Source organism: Anser anser, assembly GCF_964211835.1.
Source record: "Anser anser genome assembly, chromosome: 16".
Classification (NCBI taxonomy): Eukaryota; Metazoa; Chordata; class Aves; order Anseriformes; family Anatidae; genus Anser; species Anser anser.
In genome coordinates this window covers 2,114,950-2,141,761 of record NC_139737.1, presented here as the reverse complement: position 1 = coordinate 2,141,761, position 26,812 = coordinate 2,114,950, and the positions used below count along the sequence as shown (strand labels likewise).

At 50.4% G+C, this 26,812-nt stretch overlaps 1 protein-coding gene across 9 annotated transcripts; it reads right to left on the bottom strand.

The window, feature by feature from the left end:
* Positions 1-400: 400 nt before the first annotated feature.
* Positions 401-20,194, bottom strand: OPRL1 (opioid related nociceptin receptor 1). 9 transcript variants are annotated; one of them, XM_083801173.1, is made up of 5 exons: positions 20,114-20,194; positions 13,997-15,695; positions 12,758-13,039; positions 3,690-4,045; positions 401-3,427 (listed from the first exon to the last, which is right to left on the bottom strand). In XM_083801173.1, exons 2-5 carry the CDS (start codon positions 14,209-14,211, stop codon positions 2,904-2,906), a joined length of 1,377 nt encoding a protein of 458 aa, XP_083657299.1. In that variant the 5' UTR covers positions 14,212-15,695; positions 20,114-20,194; the 3' UTR covers positions 401-2,903. The 9 variants fall into 9 exon arrangements, with proteins under 9 accessions (XP_083657299.1, XP_083657300.1, XP_083657302.1 ...); XM_083801174.1 differs by having other exon boundaries at positions 12,758-13,011; positions 14,474-15,695; XM_083801176.1 differs by having other exon boundaries at positions 12,758-13,064; positions 15,424-15,695.
* Positions 20,195-26,812: the final 6,618 nt, after the last annotated feature.

Here is a 26,812-nt window from a genome sequence, read left to right as displayed (position 1 = left end):
GTGCTGTAATTCCCCGTCCTGCACGGTCCTGCCCAGCCCTGTAAACCCAGAGAAGAGGCAGCAGGGGGTTGGGAAGGGCTTTTTCCAGGCCTGCACCCCAGCAACTGGTGCCCCACGGGACCCAGAGGCCGTGGGGTGCGGGCAGCTCGTGTCCCTCTCCAACCACCCATTTTGTAGCTTCTTCACACCTTCTGCTTCCAGGCTGCCTCCAGACAAAGCCAGAGTAATAAACGTCCCCCCTGACCTCAGTAAAAAGGGACTGGGTGCTTCGGTGGTGTTGCATGCCCTCAGCAGTGGTTTGGGTGGAGAAATAAGCCTACGTGCAGGCACCCCAGCAAACAGCCCGCTGATCCGTGCGCTTCAGGCTTCCCGACTCCGCATCATTCCAAGTACATGGGGTTTTTATTTTCCTTTATTAAAGCACACAAGTAGCCACCCAGGAAATTGTCACTTACACTGCAGTAATTGTAAAATCATATCAACACAACCATTTCAGAGGAGAATTAAAGAGCCTGTGCTCCAGCCGGCCAGCCGATCACAAGCCTTTAACTCTGTAGGCACAGTACAATAAAGCTTTTGCTTCCAGGTTTTGTTGTTCTTCTCATAACAAACTCCACTGAGCATTGAACAGAATGCCTAAACACGTTCACTGCAAGGGCCACAGAATTACCCAAAAGCTCAGTAAACACACATTTATTGGGTACTTGATTACGCGAGATTGTTGCAGCATAGTCATTATAACAAAATCCTTATAAAAAATGCCAAACACTGGGATATCTTCAGAGGACATAAATCTATTTAAAAACGCAACCAGGAATTACAAAGGGAGCGTGGCTGCTGCTTAGCCTGAACTAAGGGGCTCCCTCCTGCTCCTTCGCAGCTCTGCAGGCGGAGCCCAGCAGCCGTGTCCCAGCTCCACGTGCACCCAGCACCCCGTGCCCAGGTGATGCTCGATGCTCATTTTATCACAGGCACGGATGCAGCCTGCCAGCAGCGTGGTCCTGGGCAGTCTCCTTTGCATGCCCGGGGGCTGTACGAGATTTCCTGGTGAGTGCAAGGGAACAAACATCCATCGCAAAGTGCTTAAAGTGCCCAGAGCTCCTCCTCTCCCTCGGTTATTCAGGGGAAGTGCTACTTGTAAAGTTCTCTCTGGTACCCCTCCAGATTCCCAATCAAACGCTAAACAGCGTGAAAATCCTTCCAGCTTGCACAGTTTGCAAGGGGTCTGGGTCCTATACATGGGACACTGGAATTGCATCTATATTTTATATTTTAAGCCCAACCATAGGGGAAACACTCTACATAGAAATATAACATTGGATTCTTTTGTACAGCATATATAAAGAACATGACAGCATCAAAATATTGGTGAATCAATACATTAAAAATACAGAATCTCATAGACCAGAGCACAATAAATATATATTCAGGTGAAATCTGTACAGTTTGGCCGATGCCGCTGTTTCACGCGTTGGGGCTGACCTCCCCTCTCCATGCAGAGGTTGCTGCTTCACTCCCCCATCAGCACCACCAGCCACCCCTCCCCAAGGCTTCCTGGGGCTGTTGTGCTACAAAAACACTAGTCTGCTGTCCCTGCCAGAGCAGAGGGTGTTCAGTGGTTAAACTCTTGGGGAATACTTCCCGAATTTCATTTTACATCAGGCTTTGGGAGAGGAAAATCAGTCAGGTCGGCAGGAGGGGTGGTGCCTCAGCAGCGTTTCCCCAGCTCTCTCGGCATCACGTGTGTCATTTCGATAAAAAAAATAAACTGCTTTTTGTATGGTCTGTACACTGTTTATCTGTCATGGAGCAGGTGGGACTGTTTTAGGCTGCCCTTCACACCAGAAACACCCGTGTCTCCTGGAGGAGCCGTCGGTCTGATGCTCTGAGCTGGCTTTCCGCTATACATAAGTACACGTGTACACAGGCCACTTCATTCCTTCCCCCTCTCAGCGAGGAGGGTCACCAAGGCATGCTTGGCAAGCCAAAATCCTATGCCATAGCTGTACCCATAGCAATATAGAGATGCTTACGCGTATATACAGACATTCTGTCCATTATTACAATGGAAATACAGTGCTAAAAAAAAAAAAGCAATAGCAGCATGTAAACGAAGGTTTGTTCATTTCATCTGTCTTTTCTTCCTCCTTTTTCTGAGCTGTGCTCACAGGCTTTGACAGCCCCTCCTCATCGCCCTGCTCGGGCGGAGGATTTTGCCGCAGAGCTCCGTCCCCAGGAGCTGCCCTTGTCCGCCCGAGGCTTCGAGCCCCGGCTCGCAGCCAGGCGCTCGCCTGGCTCCCGGCAGCTTGAATTTCCCTTTCCGCCAGCTCTGCTCCCTCCTCTCCCTCCCCGCAGCCTTCCCTTCGCGATGACTCATCCTGGAGACGATCTTGGGTTTGCTCCGACGGCCGTTTTACCACTTTGGCTTCAGCGAAGTCTAATTTCAGAGCAGTGCCGCAGGAATAAAACCGTACGCGAGCTACCTGGCGAGCCACACGAGCTGATAGTCTTAACTCAGGGAGGAGAAAAAGAAACGGAATAGTCTGCATTTTGTCTGTCTCCCAGCAGCAGAAGCGTAAGATGCAGGAGCAATGCCTGTTTTAAACCCTTAAATCCTGAATTCTCCATAGCGTTGCAAACCGTCAGGGTTTCACAGGAATCAAAAGGCTGATTTTAAAGATGTTCCTCAGTGCAGCGTGCACCGGAATTAAAAATACATCAAACTGCCTTTTTTTTTGCATGCTCTTGCGGTGTCCAATTTTCCCAACCCCCAAAATTATTTCCTTGGTTTCTTGCCTCTCAGTTCCGAGGCCCTGCTAAAGGGCCGTTATCTGAGTTAGCTCTGACGTGGGGGTGGTTGGACTCTGCTGGGCGACAGCCACCATGGGAATTTCCATGCCTAGTCAGGCCGGATTGTTAGTCCCCTCCGAGTTCTTGCAGGCATAAGCCACATCCTTGGCGATGCTGCACATCCTGTTGGACATCTGCAGCTCCGTCCTGAAGGCGCTGGGGAAGCAGAACTTCTTGAAGCACGCCTTGAAGTTCTCATCCAAAAAGGCGTAGAGGACGGGGTTCAGGCTGCTGTTGGCGTACCCCAGCGCCGTGCAGAAGCAGGAGATGGCCAGCTCGAGCTCGCTCTCTGCCTTGGCGCCCAAGCACTGGACCAGCACAAAAATCTGGATGGGAGTCCAGCAAATTATGAAGACGGCCACCACCACCAGGACCATTCGGGTGATGCGCCTCAGGTTTCGGTCCTTCTCCTTGGAGCCTGAGAGCACGCGGACGTTCTTGAGCCGTCGGATCATGAGGCTGTAGCAAATGGTAATGATCAACACGGGGATCATAAAGGAGAAGAGAAAGACACAGATGCCAAACACTGGATCCCAGTAATCCACGGGTGAAGGGAGCTTAATTAAACAATCGATTTCTGCAAGGGAAAAATAGAAAGGAGAGGAAGTTCAGCAAACCCATATCAGGAACAGAAACATCTGCACTTTCTCTTTGGTTAGGTATGCTTAATACAGAAAAAAAAAATAGCAATGAGGCAAAGACAAAGAGGCCAGGGATAAAATGTCTGTACGGCAAGGAGCTCAACCCACTGACTGCCCCTCTCAAATGGCTCCCCAAGCCCGTGGCATCTCCTGCCCACCGCCATCAAACTCTCCCACCCCGGATGCCTTTTGACTGACCGTTGTTTTCATTCTCTGCAGATCCCATCACCATCGCCGGGATGCCGAAGACAGAAGCCAGCGCCCAGATGCAGACGTTCACCACCTTGGCCTTGTGGGGAGTGCGGATGTCCAGGGCTTTGATCGGGTGGCAGATCGCGATGTAGCGGTCAACGCTCATCATTGTCAGGGTGAAGGTGCTGGTGAACATGTTGTAGTAGTCTATAGAGATGGCAATCTTGCAGAGGACATTGCCAAAGGGCCAGAAGCCCAGGAATGTGTCCGTACCCTGGAAGGGTAAGGTCATCAGACACAAGGTATCGGCCAGAGCGAGGTTAAAGATGTAAATGTTGGTTGCTGTCTTCATCTTGGTGAACCTGAAATGTAGAAGTGAGCAATGGTTAGAGCTCCAGCTGCCCTTGATGAGCAATGGGTAAGGCACTGCAGTCGGATGAAGAGGGCATTCTGTCATGGTAGGAAGGAGACGCTGTATTTTTCTAACCAAAAAGAAAAATATAAAAAAAAAAAGGAAGAGAGATTGAACACTGCCCCTTCCTTTCTACCTCCCATGTGCTCATTCCCAGTTCCTGCAGTGATGAAAAAGGTGCTTCCACGCACAGTCTTACGGACAGGAAAAGCTTATTCCCATAGACTGCACGGAAGGACAATGAAAGCCTGAGGCTGTCAACTCTTATCATGCTATTTGAAAAATGACTTCAATAAGACTAATCTAGAATTTCATCACATATGGCTTCATTATCTTAAATACTGGTGAGAGCTTTAGCCAGTAAGCTGATTTGAAAGGCATCATATGGTCCAGGGGTAAGTTGATCAGCCACTTTCTATAGGCTCATAGCCAAAGACGATGGCTAACGTGAGCTGTAAGACCTGGGTGAGATGGCCAGTCCTGGTGAGGAATGAGATTTGTATCAGACATCAAAATATCACAGTGGATCTTCCTAAGGAAAGAGACAATTTGGAGATAAAGACATGAGCCAAACTCCAAAGGGCTTTTGTCATTATTATATTGCTTCTATCACATGAACCGACTGCCCCAAAAGATTCACCTTGCTCTAATGTTGGTCATCTCCTTTTCACACATGGGAAGTGATGCTGGGAAAGATGTGATCAGCTGCCCAAGGATGCATGCAGAGCGTGCAGAAATGGAAACTCAGCTGTGACTGAGCCTAACCTTTCAGCTCCAGGATGCTCCTCTCATGGACACAGAGAGCTAAAACATTAGCATTATTTTAAATCTTCAGTTCATCTATCATTTACTATACTAATGGCCTTTGCAGAAGCGTTGCCAGACATGGCAGGCAATGATATGTTATTAATCGAGGGCAAGTTCATTCGGGAGCAACACTGAAACCCATAAACTACTGCACTATTTCCACTTTGCTAGGCACTAGAATATTATGGGTTCTGATTTGACCTGAAATGCTTTAGGTCAAATTAAGTGAGGACAGCAAAGCCATGGAGCAAAGGAGCCCACCTTTGACCTTGAAAGCCAAGGGAAGCCTTTGGAGTGAGTGAACATTGGCAGAAGCACCTGAGGGTCCCACGTGAGCCTGAATCAGGCTCCTCCTGGCCCAGAAATCACAGCCACCAAGCAAGTGGTGGGTTCTTAGAAAGCCTCCTCAGATCGGATTAATTTATATAACCAAAAGCAGTAAAGGAAAAATACCAGCGTCTTTCCTCTTGCAAAGGGATGACCGAGCAATACACTTCGCAAAACCAATTCCACCTGGAAGCTGCAAAGGTTTTAACACCTCGGGATTTCCTGTGCAATTCTGCTTTAGGAAGAAAGGAGCCTCCAGTGCCACCTACGCCAGAGCAGCAGCACCGCAGGGTGGGGTGGTTTTGCTTTCTCATTTTTGGCATAAATGAGGTAATTTAAGTAGTGGAAGTGTGGTGGATCTGTGAGTGGATTCAGACATTTTCCCTTCTGGGTCAGCAGCTTGTGTCAGTGGTGGGGGGGAAAGAAATTAAATCATTTTTCTGTATCAGCACATAAAAATACATAAAAGTATTGTCAGCTCAGGCTTCAGGAAATTACTCAGTCACCTAAGACTGTCTTAGCAAATGACCCCTGGGAGCCGTAGACTGCCTCTTTGCCCTCGGACCAGGCTGATCCTGCCTTCCTGCAAGCTTGTTCCAGTCCATCCTTCCAGGATGCAAGGACGGAGGCAATTCATCACCATGCCTCTAACTATGGCTTCTTTTAATGATGTTATAACTTCTGGGAATAACAACTGCATTTTTTTTTTTAAAGATGGCCCACTTTACCACTTGGGGGAAAAAAGAAAAAAAAAAAAAGGAATTTGATGTGAAAACAGGCAACAATCCCCTTGCATCTACCACTATGGCTGGACCCATCCTGCATCCACAGAGGACAACACTGTCCCCATCGATGCGTGCCCCTGTCCCCAGCACAACGAGAAGTCTGGGACATCTCAGCTAGCCATGACCAGGCTGTGAACCTCAGCTCTCCATCCCGATCCCTCCACCCAGGAGACTTCGCTGTCCCCTCCCTGCTGTCCCTGTTGTCACCCCCTCCTTGAGGTGACAGCGGAGCCACCTCCCCTCGCTCCCTCCCACGCAGGGAGGATGTGCTGGGGGCAGCTGGCCCACCGCTTGCCTCCTTCAGCTGACCTTCAGGTGGATTCTGAGCCTGAATTTTTTGCTTTTAACAGGTGGAGAAATTCATTTACACCTAATTAATTACTTCTAGCTCCGCTTCTCTCTGCACGCTGAGAGCCAACAGCCATCATCCCAACAAACCAATGTTCCCAAACATTTCCAGAATGTTCAGTACAAACAAAAATCAATTAATCATTTCTCTGTGGATTAACCTTCCTTTTCTTTTCCCCCGGGAACTGAGAGTGTTCTCTTTCTTAATCTGCACAAAAAAAAAAAAAAAAAAAAAAAGACAAATTAAACTCTTAGGCTGTAGGAGGCACCTAAGACCCCCCCCCTCCCCAAGCCCAGCTCCGACTCAGATAAGCCTCTGGCCCCCCTGGAGGACATCACCTCCCTGCTGAGCCGCTTTCTTGCTCTTGGTCGCAGAGGCAATTTCCTAATGGAGCATCTCCCGCAGGGCAGCCCTGCCAGTTCTCAGCTCCCCATCCTGCTCCACCTTTGCCACAGACGTAATCCTTTTGCTCTGCTCTCGTGTTCTCCCAGCTATCGAAGCCGAAGAGGAAAAGCATGGGGATAGCAGCTCTGCGCTTGGCTTCCCCCTCCTTTTTGCTAAGTGGGCCCCAAGCAGCGTGACACGGGGCAGATCCTTCAGGGGAGGGAACCTGCAGCTTGGGAGAGAAGGAGGTGGGAAGGCAGCAGCTCTTCTACCTGCTGGGCTTTGAGGTCCTGTTTTTGGCAGGGATGGATGGATTCTGCCCCTGGCTGAGCCTCAGGGCAAGCTGCAAAGCTGTTGTTTTGGCATCACTTCTCCTGTCCACCCAGCTACCACAGAACAAGCCGCTCCAAATGCCCCAGGGGTAAGCACCAGCTGGTTGCAGCAACCCCAGAAGCTGAAACGGGGCTGCAGACACCAGGGTAGAGGGGACAGAGCAAAGCCTTCAAGCCCAGGGGAGCCATGAGCATCACCTCCAGGCGCCCTCTGCCTCTTCGAGCCTTTTGGTGACGATGCTTTAACTCCAGCTCATTGGGATGCAGACAGTGCTGTTCCCTCGAGCAGCTCCCTCTGTCCCCACCAGCCTTCGCTGCCCTTCCTGGACAAGCAGAGGTCTGCAGAGAAACAGGGAAGCAAAACACAGCAGAAGAGGCTCGGGAGGGTTTTTGCAGAGCTGCTCCAACCGTGACGGTGGAAAACAGCACCGGTCCAGTGACATCTCTGCTCCCAGCCTGCCCGTAGCCCATAGGTTGTACAAAGCTGGTATTTGATCTGGCACGGACCATCCTGGTTTGTGTCACCCCTGCTGCACACCCACACGGTGCCCTGCACGTCCCTGCCGCTCCGATCGCTGCTTCAGAGCCAGCTCATCCTGAAATTCCTCCCCAGCCTAAGCCTGATTGTTCCTACTGGTTCAACAGGCCACAAACAGACAGCAAATTTATGAAGCGAGCTTAAAGCATTTTGGACTACGAAGCCAGATGCTCCCACAAAAGCAGCCTGCATCACTGGCACATAAAAGCCTATTAATTACCTGGCAGGATGGTGACTGACGAGCAGGGGTTAAGGAGGCTGCCGCCAGCACCACGGCTTTGGGACAGGCAATTTTCTTGCCCTTTGAGTCTCAGCTCAGTGTCTGGGTGACAGCTTTGACAAATGAGTGGTGCTCCCCTCCAGGAGCCTCTGGGGAATGGTGTCAGGAGCCAGCACAGACAGGGACAGGGACACTGCGTGGCCCCAACTGGTGCCATGCCGAGGGCAGAGGCTGGGCTGCTGCTGCAAAAACCTCTGCAGCTCACCCAGGGTCTCGCAGGGGGGCTTGGGGCTGCCTGCGGTTTCAGGAGGGTGTTTGCCAGTGCCTGCTCTGCAGCAGGATGCACTTATCCCCATACACACGCCGGAGCTGCCTCTGCTGAATTGCTCCAGCCCTAAATGCCGCCCCTGTTCCTGGGAGTTGCTCAGTCCCTAAAAGTGCTAGGAACCAAGTCCCAAATTAAGCATCACTCAATTACTGTTGCACATGGGTGACTCCCTTCATCTCATCCCACCAAAGCCAGGGGAAAACAACAGCATGGGCCTCGGAGCTGCGAGCAGGAGGCAGGCAGGGCTGCCACAAGCCTTGTGGTCAAGTCCCTGGCCTGGGGGGCAGCTTGCCCAGGTCCGTGGGGACCTGCAAAGTAGAGGGCTACACATCCACCCCCCGCAGCGCCTGCCACAGGGACTCTCCCTCCCACTCTTATCATTCTGTACAGACCCCTTGGCACGGGTTTCCCTTCTCTACAAAGTGCAATGATTGTCTTTGTTTTGTTTAACCAGGGAAAACTAAAAAGAGGCAGATCCAGAGCGAGCGGAGGTCTCAGATGGCCTCGCTGGCATCCGCTGGCTCCGCACCGCATTAAACACTCACTCAATTTCAGCTCCGAGACATGCAGCTGGTCAACGTTCTCCCATTAGAAAGCTTTCTATTAAGAAAGCAGCATCTCTGAAACCTCCTAATTAACTCCATTTTCCCTGGCTCATCACAGCCAGCTGCCCTCACCCCCCATTCGCAGGGATCGATGCAGGTTGCCAGCAGAAGGATGGATGGCGCAGCCCTGCCCGTGCTCCTCAGCATCCTGCAGCATCCCGGCCCTCCTCCTACAGCCTCACCTGCAAGCAGTGAATAAAGGGTAGGGGTCTGCAGCCCCAACCTGCCTAAAGAGCTGCCTGAACTGCTCTGCAACCATGTTCATCAACAAGGAGAGCTGAGCAGCCCCAGTGCTTTGCTGAGTGCTCTGGGCCCCGCTGCAACAGGGGACAGCCCTGGCACAGAGGAAGGCAGTTGTCTTCCTCCACCCCATGAAGCCCCCATGGCAAAGAGCCCTCGAAATGAGGCGTCACTCCCAGGGAGGCTGACCCAGCTGAGCAGATCCGGCACTGAGGAAGGGAGTCCTCCAGACGATCGCTGCTGAGCATCGCAGCAATGGGATGGAGAGGGGACAAGAGGGCTTCCCAGGCCAGCAGCTGCGTGGTGGCCCTGCTCCTTTTCCCCGGCACACCAGGGGCTGTGGAAGTTTGGGGTCTTAGTCCCTGCACTGCAATGCTGTGGCTGTCCTTGCACCCCTCAAGGTGCTGGGCAGCTGGGTCTGCATCACCCCCAACCCGTGGCCCAGCCTCAGCAGCACCACTGTGAGAACAACGCATCTCCCTCTTTCGGAGTCATCTCCATCTTTTCTTCCTGAAAACAAAGATCTCGGGCATCCAGCATGGCACAGTTCAGTTATGAGGGATCCCAGCAGCCTGTTTTCCCCCACTCTCTCCCCAAAACCCTCCCCGTGTCGTGCTGTTCAACTCCTCGTTGCACGTTCATTAAAAGCAGCACAGGAAATATATGCAGAAGAGAGCAGACAAACAGCAGAAGGGAGGGAGGGGAGGCATTATCTCAACTGGCAAGGAGCTCCACAATGAGCGAGCAGAACAAAGCCGCAGACGAGGCAGATTTCCACAATAGGCCCTTTACTGTCCAGGAAATTGTGCTCCTGACAAGGGCCCTTCTCGGTCTTATCCAATTAGTTCTTCAAGCACTAGGAGGCGATTGGCAGTCACATGGTGACTGTCACTACAAATTAATCATTCCAAATGTTAAACGACTCCAAATATAATAGAGATGTAGGTTGGCTTCTACAACAGAGGGGAAAACCCAGAGGAGGCTTGGAGTTCTTATTTTTGTCTGAAATACCAAGAGATTTTAAACTTTTCCCTGAGCTGCAAAAATCTCATTCAAGAGGAACAAACAAGCCTTCCTGAAGGCTCCAATTTTCTCGAGTGCTGATATTAGACTCTGTGTTTCCCTACTCCATGAAAAACAGGAAACGATTACTGTCTACATCACCAAATCATTCCTTTTTTTGTGGAAGATAACACACCAGTTTCTTGCAGCTTGGGTAGCGTGTCGAAGTCTCGTTGTCCCTGGTGAAAGGAAGGATGAAAACAGTTTTTGAAGGATCCACCGTAGTGGGTTTGCCAGTTTTGTCCATTAATGGAAGAGAAGATATTTTTGAGAATCCCCAAATCCCACGTTGGCTTGCCAGCAACCAACTTTCAAGCCCACCGAAAAAGATGTAGTTTAAAGCATGAAGCCCAGGAGCACTTAGGCTCCAGTCCTGGGAGAAAACCTGTGCTTGAGAAGTCAGCCAGGCCAGCAGAAGCAGCCCCACATGTCTGCTAATTTGGCAGCTACGTACGAATTTACATACTTGACCATGGTCGGGTTTGAGATACATGGTTTGGTTTATCATATCCAATCCAAGGGTAAGGGCAAGGAAAGCCAGGAAAAGTTTTTTCCTGAAACCAAGTAAATCCTTGGCAGGGATGACTAGAGGTTGCAGTTACTGAGCCAAGAAGGGTCATTTTCCTGGGGGCAATTCAGTGTTAGTCTCAGCCAGTGGGGTTGAGCTCCAGGAGATACTGATGGGGAGAACCAGAGGGAAACAGCAGCTTCACCTACACATGCTTTAGTTTAGTTATAACCTCTCCAGTACATTATTTAAGTGGTCCTTCAAGGACCACATAGAAATATTGGGGGAAAAAAAAGACTGATCAATACCAAAAAAAAAAAAAAAGACTGAATGAATAGTTGTCTTTATATATAGGATTGTACTGGGTAAAATGGAACAGAGAGAAGGGGAAGAGGCCTAGGTGGACGGGGGGTGATGCTTGTCTTGAGCTTTCTATTGTTTAAAATGAGTAAAAACTGAGGACAGAAGTTCCAGGGGAAATTCCAGAGCTAAATCCCCCTTTCTTTTCTTGGTTCCTTTTATCCACCTGCAAGGTATCCAAGCCAAAAGGATCAAACCTGAAGCCACCATTTTGAAAGCGTGGCCCTGCACAGGCACAGCACGCGTCCACCCTGACCAAGGTGCTGGTTTGGGACATTTACGTTCCTGGCAAGAGCAAGCACAGCCCCGGGCAGCAGACAGCAAGGTCCTGCCGTGGGGACCCTGTTCCTTAGGGGAAGAAGGGACTCTTCTCGCCAGGGGCCAACACTTGCCCATGTTCACAGCCAGCAACGTGACATTGACATTTGTGAACAGAAACCATCGCCCGGCCCACTTCTGTGAGGATGAAATGATGGTGGCTGTTCACGTCCCGTGAGACCTCTGCAGGCTGTGAATAAATTTCTGCCAGAGCTTCTCCTTCTGACACACACCTAAGGTTTGTACGTGCTCTGGGCGAGGACTCCCTTCCCCTGCCTGCACACCAGCTCAGGCACCCCTGGGGGCTGCATGCCGTGGACAGGGACTTTTCCCTCGCCCGTTCCCTACCGACTGCTCTCACGCGTGCCCACAAACACTGTGCCTACTCAGATGACTTTACTACAGTAAACAACTACAAACTACCCAGACGTGGCACTGCCGCACTGCCAGCCTCCTCTGTGCTGATGTGAGCCCTTCTCCCTGCCATGAACTCGTCCCCAGGAAGAGCTGACAGGCACCCTGATGAACAGGAACGTCCCTTTGCCCTTGTAGCAGTGATTTAGCCTCCATCCGCTGACCTGTGATAATCTTTGTGAAGGAGAAAACAAGTTTACCGTGTCTTTTCTGTGCTGACAGCATCCACCTGCACCAGGAACCTGCTAAGATATGTGCACATACGATGGAAGCTCGCTCCTTAGCATATAGGGCATGGAGATCAGGGAAGGGCTGCTGGCGTTTGACATAATCATAGCCCTGGCAGTTGCAGGAACTCATTTTGTACTTACAGAGGGGAACAGGGTTTCTGATCCAGGGGCAGGGAGAGTTAAGATGCCAGGAGCATGCAGGGAGGTCAGAGAGTGCTGCTGGTGCCCCTTGCTCCATCCCTCTGCAAAGGTCCCTGCTCTCCCAGCTCTGGAGCAAGGAGTTGTCCTCATCTCCGCAGCATCCTGACACATCTTATTTATTTCCCCAAACACTTGGAAGAGCTACACCTATTGTTTTCTCCCCTGTAAAAGTAAGACTGAGCCTCCCAGCAAGTCCTTTCCCTTGGAATTCGATTCAGCTTTGGGAAAGGGCAGCTCCCAGACGGAGCAGCACCTGCAGCTGGGTGCTGGACACCGTGCAGGAGGGAAATGTCCCGCTGAGGACCAGGCACATCCCGGCAGCTGGATGCTCCCAGCACTTTGCCCTCCCCAGGGACGTGCAACTCCCCGCCTGGCAGCTTGCAAAAAGCCCCACTTTTTGAGCAGATCTGAACGCTCTGTTCCATTCTCTGGCTTAAACTTTAGGAGGCACCAAAGGGCAGCTGAAAGCTGGTGGGAACCTTCATCGCGCCTAGGAAGGGAGAAAAACAAAATAAAACCAAAACAATGCAACAAACGCCACACCATTGCCCCTGAAGCACATTGCAATTACCGGGGAAGCACCTGTCTGCTTCTCCCCCAGCACGGATTCAGAGGGGGAAGAGATGCGCCCCGGCGGCTCCCTGCGGGTCCTACCTGACGATCACGTACATGACGGAGCAGTTGCCCACCAGCCCCACGATGCACACGATGGAGTAGACGACCACGATGGTGATCTTGATGCTCAGCGGCAGGAAGCTGTCCCCCGTGCTGTTGTTGAACCAGTTCGTGGGGAGGAAGCTCAGGTTCAGCATGGAGGAGTCATTCAGCAGCTTTCGCAGGTCGGGGTCTTCCAAAATGTGGGCAGGGAAGAGCGGGTCCATCCTGAGCCTCCAGCCTGCGCCGAGGTCCTGGAGCACCGGAGAGACGGCGTGAAGTCTGCGGATGAAACGCGGGATCACAGCTACGGGAGAGGGATGATGTATTTATCGCTGGGGAGGGCACGGCCCCCCTCTCACCTCCCCAAGAGCGTTTTAAGGGGATGCAGCCCCCGGAGCTCGGCGCACCCCCAGCACCCCGAGGCTCCCGCGTACCTCCACACCGCCGGCGCAGGGGACTGCACCACGCCAGCCCTCCCAGCTCTGCTCGCTCCAAACCTGCCTCCCCCAAACCAATTGGGGCTGGGAGACCCCACAGGCAGCTTCGTGCCCCCCACACCTCCCCCCTTTGAGCCACCGCAGCCTCCGGCCGGGGCTGGGGGCTCCCCCCAGCATCCCCCCGACCCCTGCCTGCTGCAGCCCTGCGGCATCCCCCGCAAAGCGGCAGGAAAAGCTCAAAGTTGGGGAAAAATAAAAAATAAAAAAGAATACCAAGCCCCCGCTGGCTGCTTACCTGCGTGCGGGTTTCCCCTCTACTGCATCCAGGCACCCCGGGGGGGTTTTGGGGGGGGGGAGGGGGGGGGGGACAAAGCCGGGCTGGGCACAGCCGCAGGGGCAGGGGGTGTTCGGGGCAGGCAGGGCTGCTGCCAGCGCAGGGGGCTGCACCCCCGGAGCCCCCGTTTTTAAGGAAAAGGGAGGGATGGGGGGAGAGAAAGAGGGAGGGAAGGAGGGAGGACGGCGGCTGGGCAGAGCCAGCCCCGGCTGCCTGGCTGCTGCCACTGCGTAAAACCTAATGCGGGGGGGGGGGTGGGGGGGGTGGAAGGAGGGGAAAAAAAGGAAATTAAAAAAAAAAAAAGGAAAAAGCCAAACCCACCAAAGGCAAAGCGAGCCCACACCTGCGTCCTCCCCCTGCCGCTCGGAGCTGCGGGCTCCCGGCCCCCCCCCCGCAGCCGGGGTTGGGGGGGGGCTCCAGCGCCGGCTCTCGCCTCCCCCCCCCCGCAGGACCCCGCAGCCTTACCTGGGGTGGGATCCCGCAGCGGGGCGACCCGGCAAATTGCCCCCTGCCCTGCCCCCTGAGTGCTGTGCTAAGGGGGGGGGGGAGGCAGAACGGGGAATTGGACCTAAAATCTGACAAAAATGCGAAGAGGGCTGGGAACCGGGGGGGGGGGAGCGCGTTAGGATCCTGCATCCCGCGAGCAGGGTTCGCTGAAGGGCGTTTGTAACCCGCAGCATCCTGCTCGTGGGATCCCGGCTCTGAAGGATGCGGTCCTGAGGAAGCTGCAGCGGTGGGATCAGCGTGTAAGGGTTGGGGGGGGGGAAGCCATGCGGACCCTGCCCCCAAATCTGGCCCTGGGGGATCGGCACCGACAGCCTCAGGTCTGAGCTAAGCTCTGCCAACCCCACAAGCAGGGCACAAAAGGGGGGTTTTTGGTCTGGTCCCAGCGCAGGGACAGGCTGACCGCAAGGACTAGAGCCTCCCGGTCTGGTGCCTCACCCTCTGGTTCGGTCAGCAGATTTTCTTGCAGAAGCCATTTCCCAGCAGTTTATTTTGGGGGTGCAGTGACACAGGGGTCAGACCCGATTCAGGGCACGTTGCTACCGCCCACAAGGAGATGGAGAAAAGGAAAATGAGCTCCTGGGGAACGCTGCTTCTATTCCAGAGCCCACAGAGAGCCCAACACAGAGTTGCTTGTGCCCAGCAGACACCACGGATTGCCCTTCCTGCTCTAATTCCACTTTAAAGCTTGTCTGGGGATATTTAGCACAGAAGCTGCACCTTCCTTACAAGTAATGTAATGGTGAGGGACCGCATGGTAATTTTCCTGACTGCTTCCATAAAAGCAGGTCCCTGCTCTGACAAGGAACAAGGGGGAAAAGCATGAACCGGAGATACAGCCCCCCTGTGAGATACAGGAGTGCTTGAAGAAGGGCTTTTTGGTCAGTCCATTAATGAGAGTGTGAAATAAATACTAGACCAGACATTACTTTAATTGTTAATGGATTGATTCTCAGAGGCTGAAGGAAGGACAGCAGTAAATCAGTGCGAGCGCCTGGCTGGACAGTCCAGGAATCTGTGGGAAACAAGTGCTCGTAAATTCAGCTCTGCTCTGCTGGCTCCCTCCCCAACAAGTGCACTTAGCCCTTCTCATTTTATGCTAATCCAGCGCAGCAAAGACAGCATGTTTATTTGTCGTAGGGCTTACTTTGACCTCACAAGCCTTGTGTTTCAGAATAAGGGCTGTAAAAGAGGATCAGGATTGCTACCTCAGACTACAGAGAGCCAAGACGAGTTTTGTCCCAGACACAAGACACTTCCGAAAATCCTCCTCCTCCTCCCATCCTCCCCCACACTGCTCAGCCATGTCCTCTCACGCAGGAAAGCTCAGGATATTTGTGCTGCACCTCCAGTCCCAACCCCTCTGTTCCACTTGATTTGACCCCAACCTTAATTCAGTCCTGAAGAGTGAGATTTCCAAACGCCTCACTCTATCTTGCCTCCTGCTCTTCTCAGCACCCCAGGGATGAGGGGGGCAGGCACCATCTCAAGAGCAGGAGACTCGACGGATTTCTTCCTCATCAGAAATCTTCCCCACACCCGCTTGGGACTCCGCACCAGGGCTGAGAAGGGAGGCCACCAGGATTTCATCTGCGACCCAAAAGGACTTCTCCCAGCCTGTTTCTTGGAAAAAGCCATCGGCTCTTCTGCTTGAGGGTTTCTGTGCAGACAGGAAGGTAACAAAAGCCAGAAAAATAACAAGCCAAAAATGCAACCCTTCTTCCAGGTGATAATTACCCAGAAAGTGCACATGAAGGCAGCAGATGACGCTAGGAACAGATGCTGGATTTACAGAAAGCATCCAGAGCATCAACATGCAATTCAAAAACACATTCACACTGCAAATACTGATTTACCCCTCCAAATTTCCACTGAATATCTGCAAAATAAGATTCAAACCAAGAGTATACATAAACTTGGTGATGAAATGGGTAAATAATTTGAATATCCATAGCAGATTAGAACTGTTCTGGAAGTGACCTTTGTGCATATTCAGTTTGTTTGCTGAATTTCCAGAGGATTATAAATGCACAGCCAGGGCCCAGGCATATTTTTTCCCTGCTTGTTTGGTGGACACGTGCTGGCGGAGGCAAAACCGCAGGTTTTCCCTGCATACCTACATCACCTGCCTCAAAACTCCCAGCCCACCCATAGCCTACCCAGTCGTGGGCAAACAAATCTCATCTATTCCAACCTAATCTAGTTCAAGTGCCAATATTTGCAGTCACTGTTGTTTCAACTAGGTTAACTTTGCACGCTGTTCCTCATCACGGAGGATTTTTGCTGCTTTTGCACAAAACAGCCCACAGCCACCTGCACTTCGTAATAGCAACAGCCCACAGCTTTTTGCTTTTCCTTTCAGGAGGTGAAGATATCTGTGCCAAAGCTGTTTTGCCACCTTCAGCACAGTTTGCTGATCTGTTTAATCAAGGCCGTCATGAGCAGAGAATTAATTTTGCAAGAAGTGAAATCATTTCTCACAGAAAAGTGCCTAAGCTGGAGAGGCGAGGCAGGAAGGCAGGGGGCACGCAGAATGCCCTGGACCAGCCCGAAAGCAGAGGTTCAGAAATCCATCCATGAATCCCAGGATGCTGGGCATGTGCCAGATGTTAATTTGTAAACGTTTGCACCCTAACCATCAATGGTGGGTGAAATTTGTCCTTTGGACATGAATCATTACATAGAAATCCAGCAACCACCACCAGCATGCACATACAAGGAGACAGCCTCATTTCTCCCACTGCTGCCCATACCATGAGCACCAAACACATCTCCGGTCCACAAGCACGCCCTTCTCCCACCAGAAGGGACGGCACTAGCAGCACATCTCCCTTGGTCAAGCCACTTGCTTCAATCATCATAAAACTGGGCTCGAGCTTTTTGGTGGGATGAGAAGCAGAAGCGAAAGGCAGGTAGATTTCTTCTCCGCCATTAAACATTTGTAAGACTAAAAGGTCTTATTTTGTGGATCAACTATTCATGTTTTTCAGTAGTCAGCTGCTCATAAGTCCCAAATTCACCCCTCCAGCAAGAATTGCATCCCAGAAGCATTCCCTCTTGCTCCTTATCCCACCCTCATCAGCACTGGCCTTGCAAGTGCTTCCCTGAGCTCTCTGCTCACCCCCTGCTGCTTTTTGCTGTTCCTGAACAAAAGATGAGCCCAGGAAAGCCCTGCAGCAGCTCAGGCTGGCTGTGACCTCCCCAAGGCCAACGTCACCAGGGAGCACTGGAAGGTCTCTGAGCATCGCTGCTCCCTTCGCATGGTCAGTCCTGAGCAGGGACATCGCTGTGCCTGCAGCTGAGCAGGGAGAGCAGCTCCAGCAGGCACCGCAGCTTTCAGCGAAACATCCAACACCAACGGAAAAAAACAGGCCAGGTACTGGGGTTTAGTATAAAAAAAGATTGTGTGACAGCTAGAAGTTAGAGCAAGAATTTTCCAGAGCAGGAAAACCTGCAAGCAAATATGGAAAATACCTACGGTGGCCGAGCCATGGGAGAGCACAGGGAAGTCACTGCTCGCCCCTGCATAGGTTGCGCAAGAAATGCTGGGTTCAGTTATGAACAGACTGCTTTACATAATGTTACAGATCTATGGCAAACAGAGCACCAGAGATGCTGGCAGGAAGTAATGAATGAAAAGTCAGGGCAGAATGAAAAAAATTGCCTCAGGCCCCAGAACACCTCCCCAGAGTCCCTTCTACAAGGGGACTCAGCATCACTTCAGAGGTGGTGCTGACAAATTCTCTTCCTTTGGCTATGCTATAAATCATGTAACAATGCGAGGCGAGAAAGATTCCAGAAGTGGATTATCTACCTTCCATTGCTGATAGACTAGTCTGAAGCATGAGAAATAACATCTATTAAAATAGGGGGACATTGACTTCTTCAATATTTGCAATCATATGTATTCATTGCAGCTTCTGTACTTGCTCCATCAGACTCCTTTTGGAGGTGGCAGAAGCCTCTGCAGATCCTTTTTAGCAATGCTAAGCATCAGAACTACTACATTAAAAAGAAATAACTTTTTGCAAGGAGCAAACAGGGGTCTGGAAACAAACACCATGGGAAAAAAATGTTCCTCCTGACCAGCTTGCATTGGGATGCTCCTTAAAGCCCACCAAGGGGAACGGAACCAGCAGGATGTCCCTGGCCATGCCCCCACCTCCTCCTCTTCCATGACAGATTCTCAGGGAGAGCACATTTGAGGTGATCTCAGGACACACAGTGGGATGATGGTGGGGGTTCAGTCCATTGCATGGACAACTGATCCCAGTACATCCCACCTACTCTTGGACCTAGCCATAAACAGCCCATATTTTGAAGCCTAGCAGCCACCTCTATTTTGAAGAATAGCATGTGTAGTGGGGAGCCTGATCCTCGCTGCTTACAAATAATTCGAGTGGATCACGCTTTTACCAAAAATTCATTTAGAGCAAAATCCCCGAAGCTCTAACAGAAAAAAGAATACATGATGCTACCCACTTCACTGATATTTTATTGTTTGCTATCATTATTTGCAATTTTCCAGGGACTGATCATTTCAGGTGATTGTGAATGAGGCCATTAACAATCCTCTCTGCAACATTATATTCCTTTTTACAGCCTCATTCCTTTTTCCATCTCAGACCCATCAACTTTAAAGTGAGCAAACCCCTCCGCTCTTGTAACAGAAACCCTCCTTCCTCCTGCTGTTCCCTCACCTGGGAGATGGCTGATGTTTCTCACCATTCTGGGTATGGGCACCCAGCCTCCAGGGCTCACTGTTGTGGTCCACAGCCCAGATGCCAGTAGCGGAAGGGTTTAGGAAAAGGAAATGGCCCCTGTATGATTTACACAGGTGCACAGTAAGTCAGAAGCAGATGACAAATGCAGATCCTCCAAACCCCATCCCAGCATTTTAGCCTCTTGTCCCTTAGGGAGGAATACATCTCTGTGCTCAGGTGGCAATCTTCACAAAGTCCTTCTGAGTAAGGACCTGCTTGTCACCTCTGCACTGAAGTCATTTTACACAGTGAGCAACAAATTGACCAAAAAAAAAAAGTCTAGCATCAAGGTATTCAGTGTCCATTTGCTTCCTTCTGAGTTTGCTTTCCTCAAGGTGGTGTCACTCAGGTTCTTGCTGTTATTTGGATCAATAGCAAGAGATGCCTGATAACTTGCTTTTGGGCACTTTGCTTTCACAGTTCTGACCCACCTGAGCACAGTGTCAGAAGTGCTCCCCTGCCCCTTTTTCTAGCAAGAGGAAGCTATGGATGTTTACTGAAAATTCCGAGCAACTGCAGAGGGAAGTACATTCTCATCAGCTTTTGAGAGGTTTGAATTTTCTGCCTTGAAAACACTCCAGTCTCTAACAAATCTATAACTAAGAAGGAAAAAAACAGGGGAAGACAAATGCCTTTGAACCATCAGCTAGGTAAAAAATATGTATGTAAATAATATGCAACAAGCAGCAGCTCCGCAATGCCTTGTCCCATATGCTATTTATGTGACTGTCATGCTCGCTCTGAGGATGTCATGCAAAGAGCCATGCCAGCAGTGCTGTGCATATGCTCCAGCTCCCCATAATTTTATGTGGGATTGAGAGGCAACTGCTCTGCCGGGATAAGTTGGTTCCAGCAGAGCCGTGCTGCTTTGCAGAAGCCAAAAACACAGGGCCTGAAGGTTTGACAGAAGAGGAAAGCGCTTCTGAATTGTGTCACAGAGACACCAGCGATGGCACCAGGCACACATGGCAGCAGGACCCACGCACTGAGTGGGCAGAGGCACAGCACTGGAGCAGGGCCACGGCTGGGTGGGCCCCCAGGATCAAGCAGGGCCCCCCCCAAAGCAAACAGGCCCCCATGCTTGGGAGCCACACGAGCCGCACGCTCACAGCACCGTGAGGCCTACTCCCCTGCATAGCCAAGGCTAGGCCAATTTCTGAGAAATAATCATCTGCTTTTTGGCAAACAACCTCCCCATTGATCTACCATTGCCTGCTGCTCAGGCACCTCTCCCAGAAAAATTATATTGCTACCCAAAAAAAGCGATACCCTCCAGCAAGAGCCTCTTCTGCCTTCGCCCCAGCCAAAAGCTTACCTAGAAATGGCTTGGTCCCACTACAGCTGACTCACTTCTACACATCTCTCACCCACCAAACCTCCTTTCCCCACCCCACACAGCCTTTTTATCCCTCACCTGCCCAACCCAGTGCTGGGACCAAGTGGTGGCACCTGGGGCCGCTCTTCCCCAGGGGCTCCCCCAGCCTCAGAGGGCTTCTTGTGCAAGGGAGAGGTTTGGGATCTGGTTCAGCAGAAGCACCAATGCTGGGACCAAGTGCTGTGATTAAGCCAGGCCTTTGAATGTGAAAAACTGTGTGAAAAGTCCGGGAGAAACAGATATCCTACTACAATTTCCACTTCCGAATGTGAAAAATAGTGTGAAAAGTCTGTAAGAAATAGATGCCCTACAGCAGTTTTCACTGTTGGGCTCTCAGGCACACAACGGGAAGACATTAACAACAGCCCTTAAATAACAGGACAGTTCTTTGTTTTCCAACCAGGAGGCATAAGGCTCCTGACAGGCCCCTGGCATGGGGCAGGCCTCGGGGCAGCGTGGTCCAGGTCAGGCTGGGGAGAAAATCATGGAAGCAGAGGGTGTCACGGGAACCCCTCAGTGCTGGTGCCCCTCAGCCCGAGTTTCTGGGCCCCTTGTCACATCCCACAGAGCACCCACAAGATCATTTAGCTTCATCTTCTCTCCTTTTTCCAGGCCTGCGGCCTCCATCACCTTCGATGAGGCGGTGAGCAGCGCCACGAGCTTCCTGCTCCCCGTTCATCGCAGCCCCTCGCAGCACAACCTCTCCTGGCATTTCGTTTGCTCTGTTCCAGACGGTCCAGCTCCAGTCCAAACCAGATCAGATTTCGCCTGGAAACCAGCCCAGGTTGCTGAGAAATTCGGATAGCATCAGCAAATGCTAACGCCTTCTCAGCCCACGGCTGTGCCCAGCTATCGTGTTGCTGAGCTCTCAGCAGCATCAAGGAGTGGTACCGCTGTGACACAGGAAACTGGGAAATTTCACACGCTTTTGTGAAATCTTCCTATTATTTAGGTTACTTTACACTACCTGGAAGTGTAAAGTAAGGAATTTTTTCTAAAGTAAGTAAGGGAGTTTTTTAAAGGGAGTTTTTCTAACCATTCGGCAATTTATGTGGGACAGGAAAATTATTTCTTCCCCACATTTCATCTAGTCATCTGAACTCCAAACCTCTGTGCTTTGGAGTGATGAAGTAATGACAGAGCTGCCCTGGAGAACTTAGAAATAGCCGCAGACATCTAATTCCTCTGGGAGCTCACTGAACTATTTCTGAGGACACTTTGGGAGACCTTTGCCACATCTCTCGTTGTCGTTGTTTTTGTTATTACTGTATATGTTGACCACTTCCAGCTACCAGCCCTGATATGTGATTAAAGCTTTCCAGTTCTAATGTAATAAAAACTGCAGAAGTCAGGGACAACCCTGGGAGCAATTTCTCCTCTCTGACCCAACACCCTTTGTCTGATGGCTTCTGAGCTGCCTGAGCTTTCACTGCACATTCATATATCTCAGTATTTCCCCAAGACTGGCTATTCCAGGAAAATGTTCCTAAGAGTTCTTCCCAAGGTTTCCCCATGGCTGAGGTTTGGTACAGATGGATTAGATCCCTGTTCTGCATTGAGGGTCAATCCAGGCGAGAGGACAGGCTCAGGTGCAAAAGAATCTCCCAATTGGTCTTTAAATTAAAAAATATTAGCAATAAAGTAATAATTTTAAAAATGCCCCAAAATTATAGGGCTCTGTTGAGAGCTTTTCTTTGTATGAGATGAACTGATGAGTTGGAGCAGCACCTCATGTTATCAACTGGTTTTATGAAAATCTAAATGAGGGCTGAGGAAAGGGGAGGGAAAGAGAAGGGAAACGGCATTTTTAATATTGCTCCTGGAGCTCAGGGTCAGTCATGCTTCTGGAGGTTTGGGTGTGTGCTTTCCTTCAGACTTGTACCTTTCACAGAAGATAGACTAGGTTATACAATGTATTTGGAGTTGCCTCTGCTAACTTTAAACTAAATACTGCAGCAGTTCGGTGCCACAGTCACCAAGGGTGGGGTTCGGTTTTGCACAGGGATGCTTTTTATTGCCTCCTCATTGTGAATCTAGCAGTAACATTTAAATGATTTAACAGTTCTGCCTTATTCCGGTCCTCCTTGACCTTGTTTCTGTCATTTATGCCTTCAGGTGATGAGCCATTATGGAGCAGCACCTACACATCCCATTAAAAATCCCCAAACCTGCAAAATAGGTTACTTTGTTCCTCCTGCCCAACACCTCATGAGCGCTTTCATCAGTTTTGCAAATCCCATTGGAACCAGCAGGTGATGCTGAAGCAGAAAACATGGAGTTCATTCTGCCTTCTATTAGGCTTTTATTTTCCTTCCATAAAACTCAAAAGTGAGAAAAACACTGTGATCTTGGTGGGGGATTTAGAAAGTGTAGGATATAAACGATGACATGTAGCATATGGCTTTGTTCTCACTATCTAGTCAACTGCAATCCCTGCAAATACACATGGGAATTTTCACACCTACCATGGAGTGAGGACACCTGAAAGAAAACAGGGAGATTCCTCTCGTGGAAGGTTAGTGGGGTCTAAGGTTTCCTTGAGCTGATGTTCTCACAGCACTTGCACTTCCCTGACCTCGCTGTGACATTCCCGGTGCAGGACAGACACCACATTTCCCCTTGCAAGTCTGCAGGTGTTGGAACAGTCATTGCATAAAGCAGCTGTGTTGGGGAAAGAGGCTCGTGTTCAGCATCTTCCTAGTTTCTAGTGCACTCCTCTGCAAACATAAAGCAGCACAGCAGATGACCCTGTCTCAGGCAAGAAGCAGTGGCTTTTTCTTTTCCAAGGCATGCATCATCGGCAGTTTGTGGGGGTCAGCTGATCTGCAAGAGTCACTGGAAAATCGTCCTGATGGTCCTCCCTGAACATAGCAAGGGTTGGCAGCGCTAAAGATGCATCTCTCTGGGACTTTCTTTCGCTTTTACGGCTTGAGTTAATTCTGCATCTAAATATTTCAGTTGAGATCTGCCTGTGCATGAGGTTGTATGTATTAGATAAAAGGAGAAGAGATGCCATCAATAAATATCAGCAAAAGCTCCTGCTATTGCCAGCATCCCCTGAGCGATAGAAATGCTCCAACATCCCTCTCCAGCACCCACACCTAGGGGCACCCACACACGCTGGCACACACAGCTGGTCAGTCCTGGCCACCTCCAGACATCCAGCCGCCACATTTCCCAGCTGGTTTACAGCCACCAGCTGCCACCAAGGGCAGCACAGCCCAGCTGATGTGGTAGCACCTTGCCCTGCAGACAATCACTGCTGAAATTGGGGCAGTCCCCGTCCCAATGCCCCGCTTGTCATTTGCTGTCACGTGCAAAGTGGGAACACCTGGACTAAACGGCTTTTGCCTAGAGTTGGTCTGCCAAAGTAGCCCCAGGGGGAATAACTTGTTCTATTCCCTTGCCCGTGCCTTGGTTTTTCCTTCGCTGGCAGCTCAGGCGTGTGACGTGTGCTAATTTTGTTCAGACAAAATCAAAAAATCAAATCAGTAGATTTACCAGAAACATTACACTGTGGGGAAGAGACACTTGATAGGCAGCTTCCACTCCAGGGGATGGGAAACGCAAAAGATCTTCCTGACAGGCAATGACATTTGCAAGCGTTGCCAAACTTCAGTAGCTGAAGGGGAAGCAATAATCTTTGGTATTTCAAGGGAACATTTAGACACCTTCAGTCCTGCTCCATTCGCTGCCAGGACCAAGATCCAAATGCTCAAGGGAGCGTGGAGGTGGGCACCAGCAAAGCGGCCGGTGGCTCCCAGCACCCCGGTTTCTGTGTATTTGCCACATTGCTTGTAAATTGGGAATTGGGGGCTGCAATGCACTGGTTCGAGCATGAGTATGCACACAGATGGGTGTGCAAAGAGTGTGCACACATGTCTTCATCCAGTCGTGCCGGATCTGATGGACAGGGCATGTTTTGCTCCCTGCATTCCTCATTGACTTTCCTGCCCAAATCCCAAATGCCCTCTGTTAAGGAAGTTCATCACTGTACCCAGCCACTTTCCACATAACTCTGACAGTAAAATCTGGTAGTTGGGGTCTGTAGGATACTTTTATTTCTAGCATTGAAATGTACTGGGCTTAATGGTTTTGCCTGATGAATATATTTGTGAAGGTTTTAGTTCCTTTTATTTTCCTTCCTCTGAGGATTTAGTTCAGTTGAAGTGCACTGATTTCTCTGAAAACACGCACATCGTGAGGATACAAACAGAACAAAGAAAGACCCCAAGTTCAAAGAGAATTTTCACATCCCCTTTTCATCTCTCGGTCAATCCTAGATGAATTCCACCCAAATTTATATGTAGTTTCAGTCAAACTTATGCAGCCTTTTTCCTAGAAAGACGTGATGCCACTAGCATTTTCTTGAAAGCCCCAACTAATAAGAACCAAAACATGGGTAAGAGACACGGTGACCTTGATGGAAAGCGAAAAAAAGGAATGTGAAACAGAAACATCCAAAGTCCTCTGTGGCATCCTTCTGTGACGCTGGCTATCTCAGCTGCGGAAAGTGTCACCTCCGGCAAGCAGATGGCGTGATGGAAAACTAATTTCCAGGAAAAAGAGAGAGAGAGAGAGAGAGAAGAAAAGAAAAAAGAGAAGAGAAGAGAAGAGAAGAGAAGAGAAGAGAAGAGAAGAGAAGAGAAGAGAAGAGAAGAGAAGAGAAGAGAAGAGAAGAGAAGAGAAGAGAAGAGAAGAAACAAGAGAAGAGAAGAAACAAGAGAAGAAAAAAAAAGGAAAGGAAAGGAAAGGAAAGGAAAGGAAAGGAAAGGAAAGGAAAGGAAAGGAAAGGAAAGGAAAGGAAAGGAAAGGAAAGGAAAGGAAAGGAAAGGAAAGGAAAGGAAAGGAAAGGAAAGGAAAGGAAAGGAAAGGAAAGGAAAGGAAAGGAAAGGAAAGGAAAGGAAAGGAAAGGAAAGGAAAGGAAAGGAAAGGAAAGGAAAGGAAAGGAAAGGAAAGGAAAGGAAAGGAAAGGAAAGGAAAGGAAAGGAAAGGAAAGGAAAGGAAGGAAGCACACCATGGCCCCACACAACGGCTGAGGGCTCTCGAGAGGCAGCCACAGGGTCGGGAGTGCTGAAACCATTTCTGGCAGCTGCAGAGGCCGGCAGTAAACACGTGCTGCGTTAAAAATGAGCCCTGCTAGCACTGCAATAAACACGCACAGCAGTGACCTCCAGCTTCTTCCCCCTGCAAGTCCACACTCATCCACCTCTTCCCAGCCCGCGTGCAGCCACCGCTCGCTTTGTGCAGCGGGGTTATCCCTCTGCGCGGGCCTGCCAGCACCATCCTGCCTCTTCCTCCCACCCCAAAATGACACAAGGGCCTTTGTCATCCCCAGCAGTCCCCCTGCCACTTCTGAGCCTCCACCAGCGGTGCACCCACGTGCCAGCCGGCTCTCTGCTTCTCCGCAGCTCTCGGTGACGGGGTGTACTTAAAAGGCACGGGAAACCTGGAGGAAGGCAAATCGGTAACACACAACCACGAGCCCTCTCGCTGGGCCAGGCTCACCTGTTCTGACATCCTTAAGCCTGCCCTAAGAAGCAAGCTCCAAATCTTGGAGCTCCCCCTTAAAATTTTGCAAGGGCAGAATCTACTCATTAGCCCCAACTTGCCACCCCGGAGCTCACCTACCCTTAGAGAAGAGCACCAATTTACCTGGGACTCCTCTGAGGGCTCCAGAAAGGGTTGCAGACACCCAGAATCACACCTTGGGGTCACACACTGCCCCCAGCCCTGCTGAGGGACATCTCCAAGCTTTTCCCACCCCAGCCAGGCAGCCGCTGCTCTCCCTCACCTTGTTATCCTTCCCCTCAAGGGCATTATGTGCTTGAAAAGTGCCACGCATCTTTTTTTCTTTTCTTTTCTTTTTTTTTCTTTTTTCTGGGTAACTCCAGATTTTGTCTTTTATGTGTGAAGTGAATCTTGCCCAGCTCTGAATCATAGACTCCTGCTCTCCCTCCCAAATTCCCGTCTTTCAGCAAGAGCAGTGCACATGTCTCAAGGTTATTCTTCAGATCACGCATTCGTTTGGCTATGGGCTGAATATCTAGATGGACTGTTCAGAGGATTTCATCCTTAGTTTTTTACATGCAATTGCATAAATACAGCTCCTAATTTTTCTTCTTCTTTTTTTTTTTTTTAATGAAAAACATAATTTCTGGGGACAGCTGTTGTCCCTACGACTGAACCGTTTTGAGAGAACAGCTGTATTTTTCTGGCCTGAGTTCTTTTTTTCCTCCCCATGCAATATTTGTTTCCTGAGAGAAAACAACAGATCAATTTTGCTTCATTATGTTCACTGCACATTTTTAGAGATTTCTCACAAAATTCACCACGCTGTTCCACCCTGTTTATCTGAAAGGTTGCAGGAACTTTCAGCATCATTAGATCCTTGACAGGAATTATTTTTTGCCTGCAATTTACCAGCCCTGCTTGGAGAAAAGCCTGGAATCAAAGGCAGATGAGCTGCCCTGGAGCTCGTTAGCGGTATGAGCCTAAGCCCTTTGTGCACATCACATCACCGAGGGCTTCTGAAACCTCCTGGTGTGCTGTGAAAGAAGCCCCCAGCCCAAGCCGTGCTACAGGACAGTCCTCGCTTTGCTGCCCACAGTCTGCTCCAGACCATGCTTCCCAGCTCAC